The sequence below is a fragment of the Mustela lutreola genome, chromosome 9, assembly GCF_030435805.1.
Source record: "Mustela lutreola isolate mMusLut2 chromosome 9, mMusLut2.pri, whole genome shotgun sequence".
NCBI classification, from domain to species: Eukaryota; Metazoa; Chordata; class Mammalia; order Carnivora; family Mustelidae; genus Mustela; species Mustela lutreola.
In genome coordinates, this window is record NC_081298.1 from 107,821,862 (window position 1) to 107,842,048 (window position 20,187).

At 43.7% G+C, this 20,187-nt stretch overlaps 1 pseudogene and 1 gene segment (V, D, J or C); one reads left to right on the top strand and one right to left on the bottom strand.

Moving 5' to 3' along the window:
• Window positions 1-5,871: 5,871 nt before the first annotated feature.
• LOC131807770 (immunoglobulin kappa variable 4-1-like) lies at window positions 5,872-6,671 on the top strand. The segment is given in 2 exon segments: window positions 5,872-6,001; window positions 6,208-6,671. Coding segments are annotated over 2 exon segments (498 nt in total).
• An 11,047-nt stretch (window positions 6,672-17,718) lies between these two features.
• Window positions 17,719-18,681, bottom strand: LOC131807794 (immunoglobulin kappa variable 2-29-like; annotated as a pseudogene).
• Window positions 18,682-20,187: the final 1,506 nt, after the last annotated feature.

The following is a 20,187-nucleotide window of genomic DNA, read 5'->3' on the forward strand; positions in this document are numbered from 1 at the left end:
CTAATCCGTGATGGGACCCCATTTTCCAACTTGGATGCTTCATAGATGAGGAGCTTAGGAGCCCTCCCTGGCTCCTGCTGATGCCAGGCTAACCACTTGTTAATGTTCTGACTGGCCCGGCAGGTGATGCTGACTCCTTCTTTTGGAGCCATGGACAGGATGGTAGGAGACTGGGTCAGCACAGTCTCATGGGATTCAGCCATGGGAGGCTGAAACCACAGGAAATATTAGCAGAGCCTCAGGATATGTACATGGAAGTCACCAGTATCTAGTTAGGTGGGACAGAGAATGCTTTTTATTCTTAAAATAAGCTAAATTCATCTATGGAAGGATTCCCAATGAAGAAAGAAAATCAGGCATAGAAAATCATACCCCACTTTAATCTGCTTTGTCCAAATATTCTACCTGGGACCTAGAGGAGCAGAAGGCCAAGAAGCTGTGATGGAGTCACCATGTTGCTGCTTTCCATGGGTCCACTATGCTCCTGCCACACACCCAGAGACTCTGTTATTAGACTCTGAGTGGCAGAATCACTCCAGATCTAAGAGGAAGAATATATGCAAATTATGGGGCATTCATATTGCTTAAAATACTCAATAATTACGCTTATCAGAAGAATACCCCCTCTGGGCCCCATTCTTTTCTGGGTGTGTTGTCTCCCTCTTCTGGCCTGTGGAGGTTTTGAAAGTGCTTACCCCATGCTTGGCCAAATACAATGTCTACCAGCAGGGGGCATGGCATATGATGTAATGCAGTCCTCTGGTGGACTTGCTTTCACTGGCAGTGAAGAGTGGGTCACATCCTCAGTCTCAGCCCGGGGCTATGTTAACTCCCTGCTCTCAGCTACAGTGCATTGTATAAACATCCCCCAGAGCATCCTGACAGGCCATACTCTGTCAATTACATCCTGTTAAGTGCACACCATGAGCGAGAAGTGGTGAGGACTTCACTATTCACTATTCACTATTTCACTATTTGGAAAAACACATGTGCTCCAACAGAGGGATCAAACCCTACAAAAATTCGTTTGGGCCCCCTCCCTGGTTGCTATGTCAGGGGTCCAGATATCTGAGGAGTGCAGCACATCCTCTCTGAGGTAAAGGACAAGTGCTTGCATCTTGTACCTCCCACCACTGTGGTTGAAGCACACTACCTTGTTGAGTGTTGAGACAACACATTCCACACTTGGATAAGTTACACCATTCCATTTATCAGCTAATTTTGAAGTCACTAGTATAGCGTGGACGCAAAGCCAGGAGGGACTCTGTATCAGGTTTAGGTCTCGATGCAAGTGGGTCTATGACCTCTCCTATCATTTGGTGGTACCTGCATCTGTGTTCAGAAAGGACTCTGTGAACACGCTGGCAAGCCCAGATGAAGACTCATCGATAGCATAGACTTCCTGGTTCTTCGGCAGGACTTGGCCCTTCTCAAAAACAACCTATTCACTGTTCAACAAGTAGTTCCTAGCATAGTACAAGTCCCAGTAGACCTGTCCATGGCACATCAATTAACCGTGTGACAGAGCTGATCGTCCTAAACCAGAAATGTCAGACACACCAGATTCTAAGATTGGGTGGAGACCAGCAGCAGACAATCTCAGAAAAGAGATAGTATTTTCTTTAGTATTGGATCCAAGCAGATTCAGCGGGCACACGATTTATAGGACAAGAGTTTCAGATCACCACAATACTTAGCACTCTTGCCCAAACATCCCTGCACAAGCTTCTATTTTCAGCCTCATGAGGCTTCATATTTAATGCATTTTCTTATTTCTGCATTCTTGCTGCTCTAACCAGGAAGGGACTGTCTCTCCCAAAATTAGCTAATTCTCAGAGGCAGTAAAAGACTTGCCCAAGGGCATAGGTTTGATATGCAAGACAGATAATCCTGTGTCCAAATCCTTACTCTCTTCCTGTCAATGAGACTAGCAATCTGTGACATTTCCCTCTACCCAAATTCCCCTGGGTACCAGAGGACAAGGGGCACAGCTATAGTCTGCAGCCCTCTGAAATATTAAAACTCTCCAATCTTATGTCTAAGTAGCTTATTGACTTTGCTTCTCTATTATTCCTCATGAAATATGCAGTAAAAAATACAGGCCATCAGTGCTTCTCTCTGTATACTCTTTTCACCTCAGTACTGCCTGTGTCGCCGGGTGGCATGCTGTGTGTTCTGTTTCCAGGGGACTATGAGTATAATAAAAACTTCTTACTGCATTCTAATAGCTTTCCGGTCTTGGTTTCTTACCACGTGTGATTAAAGATGCAGGGCCTGCCAATCAGCTAATAGCAGATTAAGGACTCCAGGTTCTGCCCAGGTTCACATGATATGTTGATGTAAGTTAAACTGGACAGCTCCCATACCATTCCATAATGAAATAAGATTTTTTTTAGTAGATGCTCAAAGAGCACAAATGGTCATTGACTTAATGTGGCTGGAAAAGTGGCCTGAAGTAAGGATATGGATGCCGTACGGGGCGGCTGGCTAGGAAGGGTCTGTTAGGAGGAGAGTGAAAGGATAAAAGAGGAAAGATCAGAAGCAAGACATTACCCAGTCTAATCAAAATGAGAAACTTATCTAAAAGCAAGTCAAAGCAAAAGAAAACCCCAAAGTCAAAACCAACAACAACAAAACCCTACAGTGTCTGGGACACATGGGACCAAGCAGAAGATCTAACGTTTGTGCCACTGGAATCCTAGAAAGAGTGGGGAGAGAGGATGGAGATGAAAAATATTTTGAACAAGGAATTGCTCAAAATTTTTCACATTTAACAGACTCCCAACAGCATAATCCTGAAGAAATATATGTCAAGACACATCGAATTAACATTTCTGAGCACTAAAGAAAAAGGAAAAATATCATAGGATGAAAGAGAAAAATCACACCTACTCAGAGAGGAAAACACCTCGAATGACAGAGGATTTCTATTCAGAAACCATGGGGACCAGAAGGAAATGAGGTCAACATTTATTTTTCTAGATATAAATTGACATATAACATTGTGTAAATTTAAGTTTTACACAATGTGATAATTTGATCTACGTTTATATTGTGAAATGGTTACCAACATAAGGAGAGTTAGAGCAACCGTCACTTCACATAATTATCCTTCTTGTTTTACTTATTTACTTTTTTGTGGTGAGAACATTGAAGGTCTCGTCTCTTAGTAACCTTCAAGTGCAATATAATACTGTTAACTACAGTCACCATGCTGTACATGAGACCAGCAGAAATTGTTTTATATACAGTAATTTGTACCCTGTGATCAACATCCCCCCTATTTTTCTCACCACCCAGCCCCTGGCAACCACCAATCTACTCTCTGTGTCCATATATTTGGCTTTTTTAGATTCCACATGGAAGTGATATTATACATAATGTCTTTCTCTGTCTTCCTTATTTCACTTAGCATGTTACTTTCAAGTTTCATCCATGTTGTCCCAAATGGCAAGATTCCCTTCCCTTTCATGGCTGAGTAGTATTTCATTGTTGCATATACATGTCTAACACAGTTTCTTTATCCATTTATCTGTCAATGGACACTTAGGTTGTTTCCATATCCTGGTTGTTTTAAATAATGCTTCAATGGACCCAGTGGTGCATATATATTTTCAAATACCCAAAAGTGGAATAGCTGGATCATAGGGTGGTTAAGTTTCTGAGGAAGCTCCTTACTCTTATCCATAGTGGCTGCACTAATTCGCATCCCCAACACCACCACCTGAGGGCATTTCACTTTATCCTCTCCTTATCATCTTTCTCCATATCCTCTATAACCCTTGGTATTTCTTGCCTTTTTTTTTTCTTTTTTGGGGGGTAACTAGATACTGAATTTTATCAAATACTTTTTCTGCATCTGTTGAGACAATCTTATCATTTTTACCCTTAATTTTGTTCATGTGATGTATCATGCTGATTATTTTATGGATATTGAAACATCCCTTGCATCTCTAAAATATATCTTACTTGATCATGGTGTATGATTCTTTTACTGTATTATTGAATTTGGTTTGCTAACATTTCGTGGAGGATTTTTGCATCAATGTTCATCAGGGCTATCGGCTTCCAGGTCTGGCCCTTCTGTTCTGGACACCAAGAGCTACAGCCTTGTCTCCCATGCCCTCCTGCTCCAGGCAGGGCTGGTCCCCCAGAATGGGATCTGGGAGGGGAGGTAGAAACAAATAGCTCGGGCTCCGCAAAAATACAGACACATGACAATGTGGATGTTCAGCTTGCTCCAAACTGCACATAGGTGAACAAATGTTTAATTTCAAACCCTATTATTTGCCCTATAAGTATGGCCCTTAGGGAGATGGTCCCCTGGAAGTGTCCCCTGAGGGGAGGATGCTACACCCAGTCTTCTTAGTTGGGACTGCAACCTGGCTGTCTCCACGGGGCTTCCCCAGCTGGTGAGGTGGTTCTGTTATAAGTACCTGATATGAGGTAAAGTGGCCTTATTCTCATTTCCTGCCTACTATTCCCTTCCTGTATGTGTAAATTCCTTTCCTCTTCTGTTTCTATGCTTCTGTAATAATAATAAAGTTTCCTTTCCTTTAGAAAGTGAAACAAAGCTGTGGTGAATCTTTTGTGCAGCATGGGAGGGGACTCTGTGTTGTGGTAAGGGCTCCTGATGAAGATGTTCATCACACTAAAAAATACCTTGGCAGCAACATCTAAACTGGCATTGACGACTCCACTGGGCACTCTAGCCTACTTACATTGACACATAAAATTAACCATCATCAGGGGCAAATGGCGGGGTGGAGTGATGAGAGAATTGATCCTTTGGGAGGGTGAGACATGGATCCCCAGGCAGGGTCTACTTGATACAGGTTTTGTCTGGGTTTAGGAAATGTCTCATGTCACGAAGCAGTGCAGGGGCCATGGGGACCCAAGGAACAGCCAGGCTGCCACTTGACAAACGAAGCCTCAGGCATCTGCCCCACTCAGAGGAACGATGGCAGAAGTGTTGTGGTTGGACTTGCAGTGCGCCCGAAGCCTCCACAGCCTCTGCCCTATTCACTGGGACTGCGTGCTTGGTGTCTTAAGGGAATCCCACCCATGCCCTTTTCCCTCTGCTTACGAAGGAACAGCAGGACAAGGAACAGGTGCAGGGAAGTTTATATGGAGCCCAAGCAACCCTGGGCTGACTTCTCAAAACACTGGAGGGAACTGAATTTTCTTGAAGGCACCTAGATTTCATTAATTGATTAATTCAACAACAACAACAAAAAAAAAACCAGAAATATTGAACTGAAAAGATAGAATAACTAAAGTTCAGGATTCATTCTTCCCCTAGATCCAATGAGGGTCCCACATGTCGCCCGGAGTGAGGACATTCTGGGCCTGTCTTCCATCTCTCATGTCACTGGAACTTGCAAGCTCCAGGGCCAATGCTCAAGTGTTTGCCACGTCCTTACCCATCTGCAGGAGAAAAATGGCTTCAGAGCTTGATGTTTTCCAGTCAGCGGTTTTATAAAAAGCTGGGCCCAAAGCTCTCCCCTTTCTTTTTGTACCTTCCAATTCTTTTGCCCCTCCCTGCCTCCCATTATTTGTTTCCCAGCATGTTTTGTTATTTTACCAGGATTATTGATACGAAGAGCCAAGCTCATCATTTCTGGACACTGAACCCTTTTAAAGATATTTTTAAATTGAAAATGGAAGCTCTTCATTTGGACTTGTAGCAGTTTGTCATTTTAGAACTAAGTTGTTCTCAGAGCTTCTAAGTTGACATTTGTGTGTTCCTGTCATACAACTTTATTTTGGAGTTATTTTTGGCTCCTTACATTTCCACTGGGCACTTTCACAACCCATTGCTTATGAGATTTGCATCTGTTCTCGCTGACTGCTTTGCATAAGCCCCTCCAGGCCCAGACCAGCAGCTTAGGCTGTATAAAAAGGGCCTTTGCCACATGAGCTGAGCTGCATCGGGCAGGCAGGGGCAGCAAGATGGTGTCACAGAGGCAGGTCTTCCTATCCTTGTTCCTATGGGTCTCAGGTAAGAAGCTGAAAAGTGTCATAATCCTTCTGGAGTAGTGTCATTTTAAACAACTTTTTAAGATATATAATGAAAAACACTGGTTATTTTCAAAATAGACCCAATGATGTACTGCCATGTGGTACCATTAGGAAGCACGTTTGCAATGACATATTTCAGTGTGACTGGGATAAAGTGTGTCTGTATCACCATTTTTCTGATTGCAGGTGCCTGTGGGGACATCACGATGACTCAGTCTCCAGGCTCCCTGGCTGTGTCTCCAGGTCAGCGGGTCACCATGAACTGCAGAGCCAGTCAGAGTGTTAGCAACTATGTAGCCTGGTACCAGCAGAAACCTGGGCAGGCTCCCAGGCTCCTCATCTATGCTGCATCCAGCAGGGCCACGGGCATCCCAGACCGGTTCAGCGGCAGTGGGTCTGGGACAGACTTCACCTTCAGCATCAGCAACCTCCAGGCCGAAGATGTGGGGGACTATTACTGTCAGCAGTATTATAGCTCTCTACCCACAGTGCTTCAGCCTCGAACAGAAACCTGCTTCCTGGGGCCGTGGGTCAAGGAGGCTTTGCTGCACCAGCTGCTTCCTCCCCGCTCAGGGCTGTTCCGTTATCTGCCTGAGAAGTCACGTCTCCTGACTTACTCCTTGGAGGGCTTGTAAGGCCCAGGAGAAAATGAAGGGTCGAACTTTTCCTACATCCCCCACCCTTTTTTTAAAAATGATTTTATTTATTAATTTACCAGAGAGAGAGAGCACAAGCGGGGGAAGCAGGAGACAGAGGGAGAAGCAGGCTCCCCACTGAGCAGGGAACCCAATGAGGGACTCCTTCAAGATGCTGGGATCATGACCTGAGCTGAAGGCAGCCACTTAACCAACTGAGCCACCCAGGCATCCCTCCTGCATCCCTCTTTGCGGGAGGTTAATGAATATAAATGCTGTGAAGTTGTAGGGATGGTGCCGGAAATTTTTGTGCCCCAGGAAGATGCGTGTTTCCCACGGTCCCACGGCAGAAGTGAGCCAGGAAGCTTTGTCCTTACCTCTGACAAAGGGCTATGAACTTTACACCCCAGGGTCAGTTCTCTCTTCCTGCTCCTCTTGGACTCTGGGACATTTCTCTTTTATTTCCTTATTTCCTTTTACTCACCCTCCATCACCCTCCCACTCTGAACCTTCCCAGGATGAAACCTTTGAGCTCTCCTATTCAGAATCTCCCACGTGGAAGGTAGTGTCCCACTTGCTTTTTCCTTCCATGGGCCCTGTTTCCCAGCCTTCCTGGGCAGTGTCCTGCACATTCATTTCTGCTCCAGCTCCTTTCCTACCTCCCTTCTCTCTCTTCTCTGTTTCTCCCAAGCTTACTCATTCTCACAAAGGCAATTCTTTTCTTTTTTTTATTAAGATTTCTATCTATCTATTTATTGCTGGGGTGGCATGGCCAAGGGAGATGGAGAGAATCTCAGGCACTCACCCTATTGAGTGGGGACCTGAAGCCCGCTCCATCTCACATGCCTGAGATCATGAGCTAAGCTGAAACCAGGAGTCAGACACTGAACAGACTGAGCCACCCAGGTGTTCTGATGCCCTCACTCTTAAACTCTGTTACTTTAGGAACATGGGATGCTGTGCCTCAGCACCTTTTTTCACCACTTTTCACCTTTTTCTTTAATGTCATCCCTTGGGCATTCAGGTCTAATCTTGTGACTGAAGGAAATCACGGCTCTAAGTGTGCCATAACTTGAGTCCCTTGGAAAACAGTTCATGAGCATGTCCAAGTCTGTGTGAAAATGGAGAATTTCTTAGCATTTTAGTATTATTTCCTCACCTCCTTCTGAAATACATGGGTTGATGTACTATAGCTTCGGGAAAGACCGCAGCAAACTTGGTCAGTGTGGTCTAAATGCATTTGCCTATGAAACACCTTCTCTTAATAATTAGAAACCTACTTCAATGATTGCTATTAAAGGATCCATTTCTCTCATTCAAGGTATGTTTTCTGAGGGCTTCCTCTGTGTGCAGAGCAAAGACATCTGCTTTCGCCCCAGCTAGGAGAGCCAGGCGATAATCAATGGCATCAGTAAACATTTACTACATTGTGTTGGAAGGGCTATAAAGAAAAGTAATGGAAGGAAGGGAATAAAAGCTTGCTGAGTAAGAGTGAGTAGAAACTTAAAATCAGATGATGTATTAGTTAGCTAGCATCATTTGATAAATTACCCACAAAATACAGTGGCTTAAAATGGTAGCATGTTTGTTGCTGTCATGTTTATTGGTTGGCTGCGCAGTTCTGCTAATATGGGCCCAGGCTTGATTGATCTTGATTGATCTTGCCTGGCTTGCTCGTGTGCTTAAAGTTGGCTGAACCAGGAAGGTCAACGGATGCTCCTGATGTAGAAAGGCTCACATTTCTTTCCTCTCTTTCACATTTCTAGTTGGGGGAGGGTGCTGACCATCTTGACCTAGGAAATAGGAAATGGCATACTTGGCTTTAAATGAGGATGGAGGAGGAGCTGTTAGAACCTGAAGAAGGGGGCGCCTGGATGGCTCAGTGGGTTAAGCTGCTGCCTTCAGCTCAGGTCATGATCTCGGAGTCCTGGGATCGAGTCCCGCATCGGGCTCTCTGCTCGGCAGAGAGCCTGCTTCCCTCTCCCTCTGCCTGCCTCTCCATCTACTTATGATTTCTCTCTGTCAAATAAATAAATAAAATATTAAAAAAAAAAAAAAAAAAAAGAACCTGAAGAAGGAAAGAGAAAGAGTGAAGACTGATGAGACCAGGGAAGTACAGTATGATTGTGGGGCAGGGTGAAGGGCCTCAGGAGGTGAGTGGTCATGAATCAAAGTTGGAGCTGTGGGGATTGCTGTGTGTTTTCCTCCAGCAGGCATGTGGAGGGTTGGGACTTTGTACATGAAATGAAACAATGGAAGGCTGAGGAAGAACTTGCATATAAGGAGTTGTTATAAAGAAGGATCATGGAATTCAGCTGAGGAAGGAGGGAAATGAGACATGAAGGGCTTAAAGACAAGAAAATATAGGAAGGTCAATAGATTCATTAAAAGCTAATTTTCAGAAAACAGTAAATTATGACTCTCATCAAGACATAGTAATGACAAACACGTGTTGTATTATTTTACTCATATGCTGTGAGGGAACTAGGAAGATGTAAGTGGATCAAAGGAAAAGTCAAAAGGAACGAAGTGCAGAGAGAGGCAAGCTAGTTCTCCAAGGAGAGGTAAGATGTCAGTTAAGTCACTACCAAACAGTGCAGAATCTTTCATCTATCAGTTATCAACATTTCATAAAGAGTTGCAAGATAGCTCAAAGATAATGACTAGGGTTGGACCCTGATAACCTGGAAAGATATGCTACAGACATGCCAAATTTTCCATGGAAACACAAGATATATTTTTCCTATAGATTTCAGGTCTTACTGTAATTAAAGCCAGAAATTATTGGCAGTGCATACCCAGTGGATTGAACTGCAGAGTTTTTAGAATGGGTCAAGGCTGAGATACTCAACATTTTTAAAAAACATTTATTTATTTATTTATTTATTTATTTAGTTGAGAGAGAGAGAGAGGGAGAGAACACCCAAGAGCATGAGCAGGAGAGTGGCAAATGGAGAAGGAGAAGCAGACTCCCCACTGAGCAGGGCTCCATCCCAGGACCCCAGGATCATGGCCTGAGCTGAAGGCAGAGGCTCAACCGACTGAGCCACCCAGGCGCCCCTGAGATGCTCAGTATTGTAATGTTTGAGAACTTGTCATGATTTTCTGATGGTGCACCTAAGGCATGGCCCTGAGAATGACTGATCAAGATTGGGTGGGGAAGAGACGATTAGAGGAGGGTCAGCCAAACAACTGAGAGAGCAGGTAATGGAAGAGTCATATACTGAGTACACTGAAACCACCAGCAATTGTGTCAGGCTGAGAGAGGCTGTAGGAAGCTGGAAATAAAATATTCCAAGAACAAGGAGAGACTTTGGGGCTGGTGTTTGTCTGCAATAAGGGGTGATCCTAGAGTGGCATAGTCTACCTATCTTGATTTCAAAAACTGTTCTTCCACTTTATGGGCAGGCCTAGAAGTCTAGAAGAGGCAGAAGGGAGTGAGAGAAGTTCTGTGAGCAGGCTGCCAGGGAAACACAGAAGCTCAGGGCACTTTTAGAAGAAAGGCAAGCTATTGTGTATCTCTGTGGTTTAGAGGATGAGGGTTGAGGGAGAAGGTGTCCAGGTGGTGAGTCCTTTATATCTCCTGTCTTCCATATTTTTTGTTTGCCTCCCTCTTATAATCTGTTTCGCTGTTCTTTCCAAATTTAAAATGTTTTCTAGTGACAAAAGCAACCTGCTCTTTGCTCCTGGTTTTGTACTAGAAGTCTTTTTTTTTAATGTTAAAAATATGTTGGGGGAAAAATGATGTGCATTGGTTCCAGCACAAGGATAGACCGAGATCTAGTGTTTTCTCCTTTGTGAAATATTTTTCTCTGGATTAAAATTTGAATGGCAAAGTCAGGACCTCGATCTAGAAGCCAGATTTCTACATATTTCTACATATAAATGAAATCATATAGTGTTTGCCTTTCTCTGGACTTACTTCACCTCACAACACCCTATTGGTCCATCCATGTTGTGCCAAATGGCTAGATTTCATTCTTTTTTATGGCTGAATAATATTTCATTGTATATATGGACATCGTCTTTTCAGGATTAGGAGCTTATATCTGCTATGGGTTTACAAGTCTGTTTAGGAGCTTGAAGAAAAAGTTTTACTAATCCTTCTCAGCCATATTTCCTGTGAGGTTAGTGTGTATAGAATGTTATCTAGAGAATATAGCACAAAAACAGTTAGTGTAACTGGGAAAGAAGAAATTCAGAGAGTGGGAAAATAAGCAATAATAAATTCTGAAGGATATCAAATATTATCCTACGGAAAATATCACAGAATTTCATAGCTCAAAAATGTATGTAATTGTGTTGCCACAAATATGCATCAGGTTTCTGATGATGGCAAAGTAACTCTTCCTGACCTCTACACACAAGCCAGGAGTGTCAGGTTAAGATTCATGGCAGCTCTGCCTGCCAGCTCACTGCTCAGCCCACAGGCTGATCATGTCCCTTCTGTAGCTGGTTGTGCCCCACTGAGGCTGTTGCTGTCAAGGGGCCCAGACTTGGTCCAGAGCACTCAGCTGTACGTTACTGCCCTGAGTTCCCCAGCACCTGCCTCTGATGCCAGCTCAGAAACTCTGCTGTGCCATTCCCGCTCAGGCAACACACATGCCCAGTGGGGACCGCCAAACAGAGAGGTTTGTGTTCGGGGCTGAACCACTGTGGGAGGCTCATGTGTACCTTGCTTGCAGTAATAAACTCCCACATTGTCAGCCTCCACCCTGCTGATGGTCAGGGTGAAATCTGTCCCTGACCTGCTGCCCCTGAACCTGTCTGGGACCCCAGTGAAATGGTTGGAAACCTTGCCGATCAGGCCCTGTGGGGACTGGCCTGGCTTCTGCCAGAATCAACTCAAATAGGTGTTCCCATTACTGTGTAGGAGGTTCTGACTGACCCTACAGGAGATGGAGGCCAGCTCTTTGGGGTGACGGACAGTGAGACCTCTCAATGGACCCTACAGCAATGAGAGATAAGTTCAGGTTATGGAGAAACATTATGAGCCATTATTATGAATTTGAATTTTATTTACATTAGGCAAAATCATATTTTGTGATTGGATTCCTACTGTAAATATATCCAGTTTCCATGGATAACCCAAGAATTGTAGAGCACAGAGTAGCTACAGTTTTTTTTTTCCCCCGCATCTCACTAAAGCACTATTCTTTGTTCCTTTTAATTTCTCATAATTTTCTCGGATTTCAAAACTAAATTCCCATCTTGGAGCACAATCTCACCCCTGGACAGAACACACATGGGGAGTAACAGCACCCAGACAGCTCACCTTCCCCACCACAATCTCCCATCTCATTCCCCCTCTGCTCTTACCTGGTACCCAGAGCATCAGCAGCCCCAGGAGCCGAGAGGTGAACCTCATTTTGAGAACCTGAACTGTTGAGCCCTAGAGTGAGATTTTGTACCATAGCTGGAAGAATTATTATGTAACAATGGTAGTGTTAGTAAACCCTGAGCTCTATGAAGGGACTTGGGTGATGATGACAAGTTGTGACAGAACTAAGACTAATAGCCCATGTCCTGTATGTTACTAGTTGTCATTTTATTTACTCTTTCATGTGTTTTCTCCCTTGATCTTTTCTTAGAGTGCTAGCCAAGCAATCCTGAATCTTTTATTCTTGAAAATGCTGGCCCTCCTAACGAATCCTGCTGGTGAATGATTCAGAAAGTTACACCACTGGAAATGAAAAAAATCAGGAAAAAAACAAATAGGCCAATTTTAGATAATATCATAAATCTTATGATGAGTTTGAAAACTATTCATTACACATGTTAAATTAAGAGTCAGAGTAGCTAACACTGTGTGTCAAATATACTAAGGAAATCAGAATCACATTACCTATTACCATATGTGAAACCTCATAGTGTGGAAATTTGGCTGAAAATTATTCATCCATCATGTTTATTTGCTGTGTATCAGTTTTGAAACTATTTTTTGTACAATGTATTCCTACTAATGCTTGAATTTCAAAAATATTTCCTATAAAACTTAACATGAAAACTTTAAAAGTCTTCTTTTGTGTTTGGTTGTTTATCTCAGAATTTCTTGCCCTGAAATACTTAAAAAATGCAAAATCCTTCTAGAGCTACTTTCTTGACAGAGAAGGCTTTGAAACTTTCCTCTGCTAACTGTAGACTGAAGAAAGACTGTTCCTAATTCCTAACAGGAGTCTTTATCTCCTGTGTATATAGGAACTTTGTTGTATCCTGGACAATAAAAGCGACTTCATCAACATTGGTCATTGCACACCACACAGAAATCATCGGCATCTGTAAGGGATGTAAGGAGAACCTCCATGAAGTCCAGGTGGGGAACAGGACTCTAGGAGTCTCTAATCTTGACCAACATCACCTCAAGGAGCAAGGACTTACACAGGTGGGTTTCGTTGCACTTTTGTCTCTTTGCCAGGGGACTTTCCTTTGGAATCTATAAAACTGGAAGCCAGTGTGTCATTTGTGTCACTTGGAATGAATCTCTTGCTACTTTGTTTATGTGAGTCCATTATTCTGGGGTCAGGGTGTGTGGGTGGGGAGTGTGATGCTGTTATACATTCTATAGGACTTGATCTATACATTTTCTCAGCCAAACAGCACAAACTTTTAATGCTTTGGTGAACTTGAAAGACAACAGACCTGTGTCGTGACTGAGCCCAAATGGAGGTCCTCTCTGCCACCCAGCAGAAGGAGGGTCTCCAACAGGAGGTCTGTTGTGTAGATTCTTGGGACCGGTGACTGAAATGGGTCACCTTTTCTAAATAACTGCAAATACTCACCCACTAGAAGATGAACGCACAAAGAATAGTTTTGGCTCCAGGCAGCTCCCATATATATGTGAATGTGTTGATCTTCTGACTTTTTTAGTTATTTCTGAACCATGTGAAGCAGGTGATTTATGAGATTCAATGATCTAGATATTTCAAAACCCTGATCTCCGTATACGTAATCTGAATTCCTTCCTAATATTGTCATTTCTCTTCTTTGTTCTTTTGGAAGAAGTAAATAACTAAATGACTTTTGTAGGACCAAGATTCATGTGAGTCCTTTGAAGAAATGGGAGCAATGTCTTATGTCGGCTGCGAAGGTTATTCTTGTATCGATGCTAATCCTTGGTCAGGGTCCCCAGTCCCTACACTCTAATCGGGGAAAGTGAGACAGAAGTTCCCTTTGACCACAGGCCACCTCAAAATCCCTCTCTTTAATAAACTTTTAACTCTGTGTAGCAATTTGCATCCCCAACCCCAAAGTGTCTCCTGTGAGGGATGGAACTTCTGTCCTGAGGTGTTCTTATGGACGCCTACAGCTTTCTTGTCAGTTAACAAATATTCTTCCACTGCTTTAATTTGAGATGAACTGTTTGTTTGTTGTGTGTTTGCTTTTTCCCTGTGGAAGGTTTGCTCCCTTGTCTCCTACGCCAGAGCACTGCTTTCCCCCATGTGTCCTTCTAACAGAGAGCTCTCTCATCAGGGCAGAGAGGACACCTTCTGAGCTCAAGCCCTAAGCCCCCTGTTCCTTAAGGAAAATAAGGAAGCCAGATTTCCTCAATACATCTATGGCAAACTCTTAACGTCTTTCCTTTGAGAACTGTCCTTCCCCTGAGTCAATGTGCTTGAGAGTAGGAGCTGACTTAGGTCTAGGAACTGAGTCAGAAGCTGTGACTTTAGGCTTCAGCAACCCTGAGCTAGAGTTTACCAGTTCGAGAGACAAAATACATTCTGTATTATACAGTCTGAGGGTCAACACATTGACTTAATTTCTCATAATGTGTGCTCAATTATCTACTGCCACATTCTCTCTTTTTTTTAAATTTATTTTTTATTTTCAGCATAACAGTATTCATTGTTTTTGCACCACACCCAGTGCTCCATGCAACCCGTGCCCTCTATAATACCCACCACCCGTGCCCTCTATAATACCCACCACCCTCTATAATACCCCGACCTCCCACCCCCTGCCCCTTCAAAACCCTCAGATTGTTTTTCAGAGTCCATAGTCTCTCATGGTTCACTTCCCCTTCCAATTTACCCCAACCCCCTTCTCCTCTCTAACTCCCCATGTCCTCCATGCTATTTGTTATGCTCCACAAATAAGTGAAACCATATGATAATTGACTATCTCTGCTTGACTTATTTCACTCAGCATAATCTCTTCCAGTCCCGTCCATGTTGCTACAAAAGTTGGGTATTCGTCCTTTCTGATGGAGGCATAATACTCTATAGTGTATATGGACCACATCTTCCTTATCCATTCGTCCGTTGAAGGGCATCTTGGTTCTTTCCACAGTTTGGCGACCGTGGCCATTCTCTCTTTCTGACATCATTTTTTCCCTGTGCACTTTAGAAAATGGAGAGCTTCTGCCTATGCAGGTTATTCTGACCATGTGGTCTGTGCTACTCTCTGATGTCACTGGTCACAGGCATTGTTCCCCCAGAAAGCAGACTCACATCGAATATAACATGTGCGACATAGCTGGGGAATGTTCCTGACATCACCACCTCTGGAAAGAGAAGGCGGGATTGAGCAGAGGCATAGTGGAACTTGGATGCAGTAGAACAAAAGCCTAAGCCAGCTCCCTAGGGGGTGCAGCCCTGTGGTTGCCCTCCAGAGTGGACATGAGAAGGGACACACGGGTCAGATCCTTACCCAGGATATCATGGCTTCCTCTCCTGCTGTACCATCATGCACCCATGATGCACCTGCCAGAGACGTCGGTCTTTTCATAGTGGTTCCTCCTTCCTCCTCAGATTCCCTCACTTTCACTTTTATTTTATTTTTATTTTTATTTTCACATACATTCTTTGTGGAATGTATAGCGAGTCTATCACAATGTTTTTGTTATCACTCTGGAAATTTGAAGGAATTTTTAAAGTTTGTGACAGGAAAGAAAAATGACTTTAGCTTTGTTAAGGGAAGACCTCCAATCTGGGTTTATATCCATCCCATGTGTATGTTTCGGGAGGAGACTGCTGTCCTTGCACATTGTGGAGGAGGTGTCTCCACTTTCCCAAACACTGGGAACAAGGAACCATCCGGGGATGGAGAAGCTCCAGTGTACAGTAGCCAAGTGGTGGTCCCTGACCAGCGGTGTGGAGGACACCAAGCACTTTCAAGATGGAGTTTTCTCAGGGGCACAGCCTCCTGGCTCTGGGTCTGCTCGCAATGACATCATGCCCACACTTCATCCTCCATCCTGCCACCTGTGGCTCTACAGGACAGTATGGAGACCCTAGCTTGAGAAGGACTAGCCCATCAGGAGTGTCATCATCTAATGGGAGTGAAGGGCATAGAGTATGAGCCCGTGTCCTCGACCAGCTGTAGACACGGGGTTCCATGATTCCCTCCTCAGGTGTGATTAGGTTCCTAAAGTAGCTCACAGAACTCTGAGAATAACCTACTTGTGTTTACTAGTTTACTAAGGGATATGAGAAAAGATCCAGGTGAAGAGCTAGATGAAGGTATACACAGGGCGAGGACTGGGAGGATCCTGAGAAATGGTGAGAATGAATTTGGTAGTTTTTAGGATCCCTTCCAATGGGAAGTATTTGGTAGTTTTTAGGATCCCTTCCAATGGGGAGACTTTCCAGGAACAGCAACTTTAAGTAACTGAAGTACTGTAGTTAAGTACTGTTTCCCAATCCCCAAATTCTCCTCCATTTTTTTAATGGAATTATCTTTGGTTGAGATTTATTTCCTTCTTACCCCTCCCACCCCAAGGGCACAGAATATCTTGTCACATTGCTTTGACTGCTACAATTTTTGTACAGTTGACCTACCTTAAAGCACAAAGAGAGGTTATTATGAGTATCAAGCACCTCCTTGTGTTGAGACAAGAATACTAGGTTCAGCCGTGAGAGGCCAAGGTGCTGTGTTTGAGGTAGGGATGTGCCTGGTGCTGCTGAACCTCCTTCCATGGGGTTACTCAAATAAGGTACTAGTAAGATCCTAGTGTGGGGGCCTCAAGACTATGGGTTTTGATTTCATTTTATGGTGCCCCAATAGCTCTATAATTGATATGATTGGAAGTTACTGCTTTCAGGACCTTTTCCTTGATCAGAAGAATTAGGAATGGAAACCAGATATGCCTTCCTAGATCTGATCTTCCTACTCTGTACTCCTATCTCCACATATTCTGCTATATATTTTCTTGTATAAGGTTTAAGATTTGGGGTTTTATGTTTAAAAGTGGAGCCTATTTGAATGATGTTTCTTATGTATGTTGTATGAAAATGGATATCCTTTTTCCACAGGGAACACTGTACAGAGCAGTTAGTGTAACTGGAAAGGAAGAAGGTGAGAGAGTGGAAGTAGAAAACATACTAATTCGTGAATGATACCAAATATTATCCTGTTGAAAATATCACAAAATTAGTTAGCTCAAAAATGTATGGAACTTCTCACTGTCCCATGAATGGCTCAGGTTTCTGATGCTCAGGCTGAGTAACTGTCCCTGATGCACACACACAGGCTGGGAGGGTCAGGGTGAAGTTCACTGTGGCTCTCCCTGGCAGCTCACTGTAAGGGCCTATTTAGCCAGAGTGATTCCATCTGGTTAAACAGTGATTTTGTTGTTTATGCAGTAAAACTGAAACTGACACTGCCCCCCACTCAGGGAACTTACCAGTCCCAGGTAACAAAGCCCCAAAACAAGGGCGGGTCAGGCCAGGTGGAGACATCCAATCAGTGGGACGTGCATACTGTCTCCTTAGCTACCAAGAAGGTGGGTGCCAATTCTGACCAAAGTGATAGGCTAGTTCAAATATCTACTTGGATAAATTGTAATTCAATTGGCCACCTGTGAGTGACCTAGCATGACTGTGCAGCATTCTCTGTGTGTGACAATCGCACTGGCCACCTGTGTGTGGCAGGCCCAACCACATGGCCTTTGCTCTATAAAAGTTAGTCGGTAAGGCAGGAAGGGTCCCCTCTTTGTAAGAGACGGTCAGTTTGATTCTCAATGCTTGCTCAAAATTAAGCTTTGCTTGACCTTCGCTTTGTATCATCACTCCTTTGATCACAGACCCATTATTGGGGGACCTAACACTTACCACTCAGACCTCAGGCTGACCATGTCCCTTCCACAGCTGATTGTGCCCCACTGAGGCTGTTGGCATCCAGGGGCCCGGACTTGGTCCAGAGCACTCAGCTGCAAGTTACTGCCCTGAGTTCCCCAGCACCTGCCTCTGATGCCAGCTCAGAGCCTCTGCTGTGCCCGCTCCCCACTCAGGCAAGATACATGTCCAGTGGGGACCACCAAACAGAGAGGTTTGTGTTCAGGCCTGAACCACTGTGGAAGGATCGTGTGTACTTTGCCCGCAGTAATAAACCCCAACACCGTCACCCTCCACCGTGCTGATTCTCAGGGTGAAATCTGTCCCTGACCCGCTGCCACTGAACCTGTCTGGGACCCGAGTGAAATGGTTGGAAACCCTGTAGATCAGGCCCTGTGGGGACTGGCCTGGCTTCTGCAGGTACCAATGCAAATAGGTGTTTTCATTATTGTGTACGAGGCTCTGACTGGCCTGGCAGGAGATGGAGGCTGGCTCTCCAGGGGTGATGGGCAGGGACAGTGGGGTCTGTGTCATCATGATTTTTCACCACTGGATCCTAAAATAATGAGAGATAACTATAGGTTATGGAGAAATATTATAAACCATGTTTCTTATATTAAATTTCATTTATGTTAGGATAAATCACATTTTGTAAATTAAGTCCTAATTTAAATATATCCAATCTCCAGGAATAACCCAAGAATTGCAGGGCACAGAGTGGGCACAATTTTTTTTTTCACCATCTAACTAAAGCACTGTTCTTTTTTCCCTTAAGTTTCCTCATAATTTTCACATATCTCAAAATTAAATTCCCCTCTTGCAGGGTTATCTCACCCCTGAACAGAACACACATAGGAAGTAATAGAACCCAGACAGCTCACCCCCCCCCACCCCAATCTCCCATCTCCTCCCCATCTGCTCTTACCTGGGACCCAGAGCATCAGCAGCCCCAGAAGCTGAGAAGGGAACCTCATTTTGAGAAGCTGAACTGACAAATCCTAGTAAGTAAACACAAGCTCAGAGCTGACCTTTATCTGAGACTTCCAAGGCAAGGTCCTCCCCAGGGAACAATATGCAAATCCAGTGGTGGGTGTGGCAGAGTGGAAAGAGCCAAAGGCAGGGTGCAGGTCCCTCTCCTGGGAGAGCAGTAACTTAAAATGCCTTCTGTATTTGGAGGGATACTAACAGAGACAAATTCCTTACTTACTGCCTGCGTGGGAAGCAGGATCTCCCTGCGATAATCAGGATCTGTGGAAGGACACAGTGTTCCTTGCACTGTCTTCTGAGAAAGCTCCAAAGATCCTGACAATACAGGCATGTGTGTTCAGAGTCCATTTCTGGCAGGTGACAGGCCATCCTGCTTGGATTTCTGTCAGCTAATGTCCAAAATGATACAGGTCCCACTCCCACTCCAGCTGATTGGCCGGTGATCTCTGGATCCCAGGATGAACTGGTGATGGTTCAGGAGTCTCTGGGATCTGCTGTTTCCAGGTTAATGTTTTAAAACAATTCAGTAATGATTTAAAATGAATGAAATTCATCCTGGGACCTCATGTATTATACTCTGTGTGAAGATGAATGTAAAAAACTTAAAGAGGTGGAAAAGAATCTCTCAGTTACAAGAGGAGAGCTCATAGTCCTGCAGAAGAGAGTAGGAGAGAAGACAGAATTTCATGCTTTAAGCAGCGAGTATGAAGTTTGTGGTAACCGTTTGTTATAATATCATGTGTATTTTGTCCTGCTTCTCTCTCTCTCCCCAGAGAGAGATACATAAATAAATAGATAGATAGATAGTGAGAGAGAGAGAGGTAGGCAGATAGTGAGAGATACACACACCATATGGTACATGTGAGACACTTCACTAAAATAGGGACATAAACTTATGGTTCTTCATGTGTCAGCTTAACATTATGTGATATTGAATCATTTGTGAGAATTGTATCAACTTCAAATTACCTCACAACTCAAGTCACCATTCTGCAAACAAAATCCTGGAGAAGGATTTAGATCTCCATTAATTTAAATCCAAAGTCCTACTGACTTGAAAAATAACTGAATACATACAATTTCAGGCATGATATCAGAAAAGCTCAGTCTGAATATCTTCTAGGAAATCCTCCAAGAGTTAGATTTTGTGTAAAATCTAACAGAGTTAGTGTGTTAAAAGGGTATCGAAAGCAAAGCCTGATCTCAGGATGGAGACTTGGATGATGGCAAACCATGGAACAAGTAGAAGTAGAAGAGCCCATGTCCCAGAGTTGACTAGCTAGCATTTTATTTGCCCTTTTTTGCAAGTTCTGTGCTTGTCAGTGCAATCCTGAATCTTACTCTTGAAAATGCCAGTCTTCCTAATGCATCCTGCTCTGAGTGAATTCAAAAAGATAAGTCAGTGAAAAAGAAAAAAATCAGGAGAAAAACAAATGGAAAATACAAGACAATACTGTAAATCTTAAGGTGACTTTGAAAAACTATTCATTACA